The sequence below is a fragment of the Lathyrus oleraceus genome, chromosome 7, assembly GCF_024323335.1.
Source record: "Lathyrus oleraceus cultivar Zhongwan6 chromosome 7, CAAS_Psat_ZW6_1.0, whole genome shotgun sequence".
Taxonomy (NCBI): domain Eukaryota; kingdom Viridiplantae; phylum Streptophyta; class Magnoliopsida; order Fabales; family Fabaceae; genus Lathyrus; species Lathyrus oleraceus.
The window spans coordinates 165,956,967-165,962,587 of NC_066585.1; the positions used below are offsets into that span (position 1 = coordinate 165,956,967).

At 31.1% G+C, this 5,621-nt stretch overlaps 1 protein-coding gene across 1 annotated transcript; it reads right to left on the minus strand.

Annotated features, from left to right (window-relative positions):
• Positions 1-3,859: 3,859 nt before the first annotated feature.
• LOC127104618 (uncharacterized) lies at positions 3,860-5,315 on the minus strand. The gene is made up of 2 exons (XM_051041797.1): positions 5,016-5,315; positions 3,860-4,902 (listed from the first exon to the last, which is right to left on the minus strand). The coding sequence occupies exons 1-2, from the start codon at positions 5,175-5,177 to the stop codon at positions 4,297-4,299; spliced, it is 768 nt and encodes a 255-aa protein (XP_050897754.1). The 5' UTR covers positions 5,178-5,315; the 3' UTR covers positions 3,860-4,296.
• Between the last annotated feature and the right edge of the window lie 306 nt (positions 5,316-5,621).

Sequence of the window (5,621 nt, forward strand, 5' to 3'; positions counted from 1 at the left end):
TCATCATAAAACCCTAAGTACTTTTGTATTTTTATTTTGTTTAAAGTGTTTTTGTATTTTTATTTTTTTAAAGTATGTTTTGTGTTTCTATAACATGATTGTGCCTTTTCAGCCTTCTGGCATGTTTAATGAAATCATGTTTGTTTCTTTTCATTATTTTTTGTCCATGTCTTTTCGATTGATGACAAAGGGGGAGAAACGTATGTAGGGGGAATCGTAGTTGATTTTAATATACCTATATTCGTGAATCATAACCCATATTCTTTTTAATGTTTCTGATAATAACTACTTTGAAGAATAGTTTGTTAATTGTCTTGCAGTGAAAAGTGAAGAACATCAGAAGCTCTTGAAGTTTTTTTAGATCAGGACTTAAGTTACCAGTTTCTGAAGAAATGGTCTATTATCTGAGTTTGAAGCTTTAACTCTGCTGTTTGAGAAAGATTTCAACTAGGAATCAAAACCAGACATCAAGTTCTGAGGAATTGAAAAATCGGCATCAAGTTTTGAGGAATTATAAATTCCATGTTAATCAGACTTGATTCAACCAGGTTCTCAAGTTTATGACAAAGCTTTGAAGATCTTTAAGAAAATTCATAACCACACTCTAAAAGCTCTTTCAAATATTCAAAGATAATTTCAAAGAGAACCAGGCTCTAAAGCATTCTTCAAAAGAATTCAACCAGGCTTTTAAAGTGAAGTTCATCAGAATGTTGAGTTTGACAACCAGTGCTCTGGATAAGTTCAAGCAACTTCTGAAGACAAACCAAATTATGATGGAAGATCATCTTGGTACTTTAAAAAAGGTTAGTTAGAAAAGTGTTCTTTCATTCAGATTTTATCTTTTTAGGACTTTACATCTCACAGGAAGCTTTGTTCTTCTATAAGATGTATCTTTATGTGTTTACCCTATACAAAAATGTTCATCAAAATACATGTTTTTGTCATCATTAAAAAGGGGGAGATTATTAGAATAAGATTTGGTTCTACATCTATACCTTGAGTTTTGATGATAATAATGTTGTATTTGTGTTAGAATAATTTCGGTACCCTAATGGTTTGTTATTGTGTAGCTTTAACATCCAATTCTGATTCTGAGTATATGACGTGCAACACCATTAGTTTTTGAACGTTGTGTTCCAAATTCCGCTTCTACGCTAATCATGAGAAGTTCTGAAAGATGTCAAGTTGTTGCTGCAATGTTCTTTATGCTTCTATGCTGATTCACTTTTGAGAAGTTTCTGAAGAGACGTTATGTTGTTGCTGCAACGTTCTTTCTTTTTCTGCTTCTGGATGTGACTCTAATTATCAAGCTTCTAAAGAATGGCAAGCTTCTGAAATTTCATTTCTTAGCTGAAGATTCTGAAGATCTCAAGCCAGACGTTGAGGTTATCAAGGTTCTGAATGAAGAATTTGAAGATACTGAAGATCTCAAGCCAGACGTTGAGGTTATCAAGGTTCTGAATGAAGAATTTGAAGATACTGAAGATCTCAAGCCAGACTGCTGACACTGTCAAGATTCTGACTGAAGATTCTGAATTTTCTGAATCCAGCTGTATGTTTCTTCATTTCATGCTTCATCAACTTTCATCAAAAGTCAATGAATTAGAAGATAAGATCAACATGGATATGTGATCAAATAGTACATGGTACAAATCAAATATTCCTTCCACTATCTGATATTAGTGGACAAAGGAAAATACTATACATCACACCTGTCATTGAAATTATGGGCGAAGGATCTTACGTTGTATCACTCATTTCACTAATTCAACAGTGGACAGCCGCTCTACTTGGTGTCTCCATTTTTCCCTCCAACAGTGTCTTTTCTTATGCTATATAGGCGAGACTTTGAGACGTGAAGAAAGTTGCAAGCGCTACAACAATTTGACAAGGTGAAAAGTTATCAATCTTGTACGTAATTTTTCTTTAAGTGTTTATTTTTCATTTCTGTAAAAATTTGCTTGTGTAGAAGCAACTTATAACACACAAAATATTATTCAAACGATTTGTTTGTATTTCCTTAAGGAGACTAGGGTTTAGTAGGATCCTTGAGAAGACAAAGAAAGTTGTTCTTTGTGATTTCTTAAGGAGACTAGGATATAGTTTAATTCTTGAGAAGACAAAGAAGGTTATTCTTTGTGATTATTGTAATCAGTTGATTATATTGGATTAAGTTCTTGTGTATAAGGCGAAATCATCTTGACGGATGGACTGGAGTAGCTTTGAGTTTCAAGCGAATTAGGATAAAAATACTTGTGTTTTTATCTCTTAATTCTTAGTATTGTGTGGTGTTTTTGAGTTGGTAAAAAGCTTTTGTTTTTAGAGGAAGAAATAATTCATTAATTATATATGTTACTGTTTGAAATATTATTATTGGAATATATATGAAAATTTCTTTTCAATTATATATATTGTTGTTACAGTACGTTTGAAAATAATTCAAACATGCTACAATAATATTGAATCAAATTAGTGTATATGTTTTTTCACACAATTATTTTCACATAGAATAGAATAATGGTACTATTATATTTAACTTGTATTGCACATTATCTAATTTTTCTATTTAAAATGAAAATAATATGAATAACATAAAGTATCTTAAATAATTACTTACTATAAAATATAATTAATTGCTATACGGTGAATAATCAAACAATTTATTACTATTTCTTCTAATTATTATGCATCTCAATTAATCAATAATTATCAAAAAAAATTATGATACCGGTAATCATTTATTTAAATAAAATTTAATATTGGATCTTGATTTTATAATTTTCACATTGTTCTAATTTCTATGATAAACCATAAAAACCTACCCAGATCGATAATGACGATGTCTTCTTATACTCTTTCTTCTAATGTTTTTGACTTGTCACTTTGATACTTGAAACGAATGTCTCAGTTGCAATACTTATAAGATTGTTTGAAAAAAAATCGAACTGGTCGAGGTTAGAATCGTGAACAAAATCATTTTTCTTATAAGTATTTCCAACCCATCTCAAATGTCTTAGAGTTAGAACGCAGGAATATCAAGAATAATTCAGCCTATACTTGAGTTTGCACAACACCGATGAAAACTTGAATATAGAAAAGAGTATCTGGAAGTTTAGTGAAGAGAATGTATGTTTTTGTTGTATTTTTCTGAATCCGAAATGAAGTATTTATAGGTCATATTGGTGTTGATTCACAAGGTTGCGACCATCGATGAAACAACTTCATTTTACCAAGAGTTACAAGTTTTTTCCAAAAGTTGCGTATTTTTATCAAAAGTTACATTATTTCGCCTACTGCAACATTTTTCAAGAGTTGCATACTTTCATTCGACAATATTTCATGAAGTGTTGTCTATTTTTGAATTCAAACCTATTGCAACACTTTTACAAGTGTTGTCTATTTTCGAATTCAAAATTAATCTTCACTTATATATTTTTTTGTTATTTTAGAATACACTCAAGATTATTAATTCTTAATAATTTACAAAATTTTCATCTCTGCTATACTTATTTTATTCTTGTGTTGGTTTTATCAATCCACCCTTATGTCCCGGTCAATTCTATTTTGTACAACTATTGTTTTTTTATATTTTATTATTATTATTATTATTATTATTATTATTATTATTATTATTATTAGGGTGGAAACAACTATTGTTTTATTATTATTATTATTATTATTATTATTATTATTATTATTATTATTATTATTATTAGCAGCGTGGAAAGTTAATGAGTGGAGTAATAGAAGTGTTCTCGGATTCACCAATTAACATACTAAATTCACCATTTGGCAACATTTATTGCTGTCACGAGGAAACATTTGTAGGTGCTAAACATTGTCCTACAAAGAAAATGATTGCATGCAAATTCTTATAGTGTATATCATGTAGAATATGATTCAAACAAGTAAATGAAATCGAACTAAGAGAACAGAAACAAGTCTCTCTCTGTTCATTGTCATCCTACCGAATAGATCACTTAAAATTGATATAATATCACCAGAAACTAAAGTTGCAAACCAAAACACACTTATTTCATGACTTAAATTTCAATTCAATTCAACTTGAGTTGAACTTGGGTGTAGTTTTTCTATTACTATTATACTAGTCATGCATTTCTACCTAGCTTACAAACTACAAAACAAAATTAGAGCATCTGCACCGGCTACACCGGTGTTACGGCTGCACAATCATTATATTCGAAAATCAATTCGTTTTGCGGCTGCAGAATGATTTTATTAAAATTTAGGTCTAAATTTTGATATCGATTCTGCAGCCGTATAGTAACAAATTGATTAATTTTTAATCGGTTCTTCCAATTCAATGTCAACGTAGTGTTGCTTGTGAACTTCACCTTCATCAAAATCATCATGATCATCAACTCCAATAGTAGCCCAACCACATTCAAAAGCAGCATCCAAAAAATAGAGCAAGAAAACAAGTGCAAAGCAAGAAAGCACCATAGGAATAGGCCCAAAGATCCACATGAAAAGTGGAAAAGAGAAGTAAAAGGCACGCAAACCAAGTGACCAGAAATAGCTTCCACGGTTAACTGTGTTTGCAACATACTCAGCTGTTAGCTTCTGTTGCCTAAGATTTGATGACAGTTTTTTGAATGGAACATTGATGAGTATACTTGCATGACTATAGTATCTTATGGATTGAACATTCAACAAGAAAGCTAACAAGAAACAAACCAATATTGCGAAAAACTTTATGGACAAAACTAGCTCAGTCCTATCACCAAACACCACAGCTACAACACCTCTTTCTTCATTTCTGCTACTCATCAACACAGCGATAAGAGAACTCAACATAATTGCAGTGGAAGCCAAAAGAGTTGATGCCATTATGTTGTTTCTCAATGATTGCACTGCCAAAACCCCATTCTTGGATACATCCTAACAAAAAAAATCAATTTCATTAACAAATTGATTCGATACAGATAAAATCATAGAATTGAGAATATGGAAAGGAAAAAGGAAAGAACTTTATGGTTGCCATATGAATGTACCTCCATCATAGCTTGAACCCATAGACGGCGATTGATTGAATTGACACCGATGACAGTTTTTGTGGGATGTTTAACGATTTGGTAGAGAAGCCATAAATGGTATGCGATCATTATAACGAGACCTGTAGGGACTAGTACGACATCAAGGATTTTCTTTTCCATTTTTTTTATGGCAAGAATGAACGAGAAAATGGGTTCTGAGATTGAATCTGATTTTGTTACGTGGAAAGATTGAAAAGATGGAAGATAGCAGAAAGTGTAAGTGCTACACGGGTGTTGCCCTCTTTGTTTGGTAACTGAAAGGAGTAATTATATTTCCACAAAACATGGGGGGTTTATAATGAGTCGTGACATTTTAATACGCTGGCTTCATAACAAAAATCTTACACTTTTACAAATGTGGCTCACGTGGTTATTCTCCCTTCAACTCCTCAAAAAACGTCTTTCAATAAAACACATAATTTATAAAATATATGCTGAATAAAATACTAAAAAACAGTGTTATATTTTTTTTTTATAAGCAACACAATTTTAATTGATTTTTTTACAAAAATAACTCACTTTTTTAAGGAAATTCCCAAAATACCTTCGGTTTCAAAAAAATTC

Bases quoted from the DNA above. Each gene is read 5' to 3' on its own strand.
- LOC127104618 (XM_051041797.1), bottom strand. From the start codon at position 5,177: ATGGAAAAGAAAATCCTTGATGTCGTACTAGTCCCTACAGGTCTCGTT. The intron at 4,903-5,015 runs GTACATTCATAT...TTTTTTTGTTAG, and splicing joins GGGTTCAAGCTATGATGGAG to GATGTATCCAAGAATGGGGT.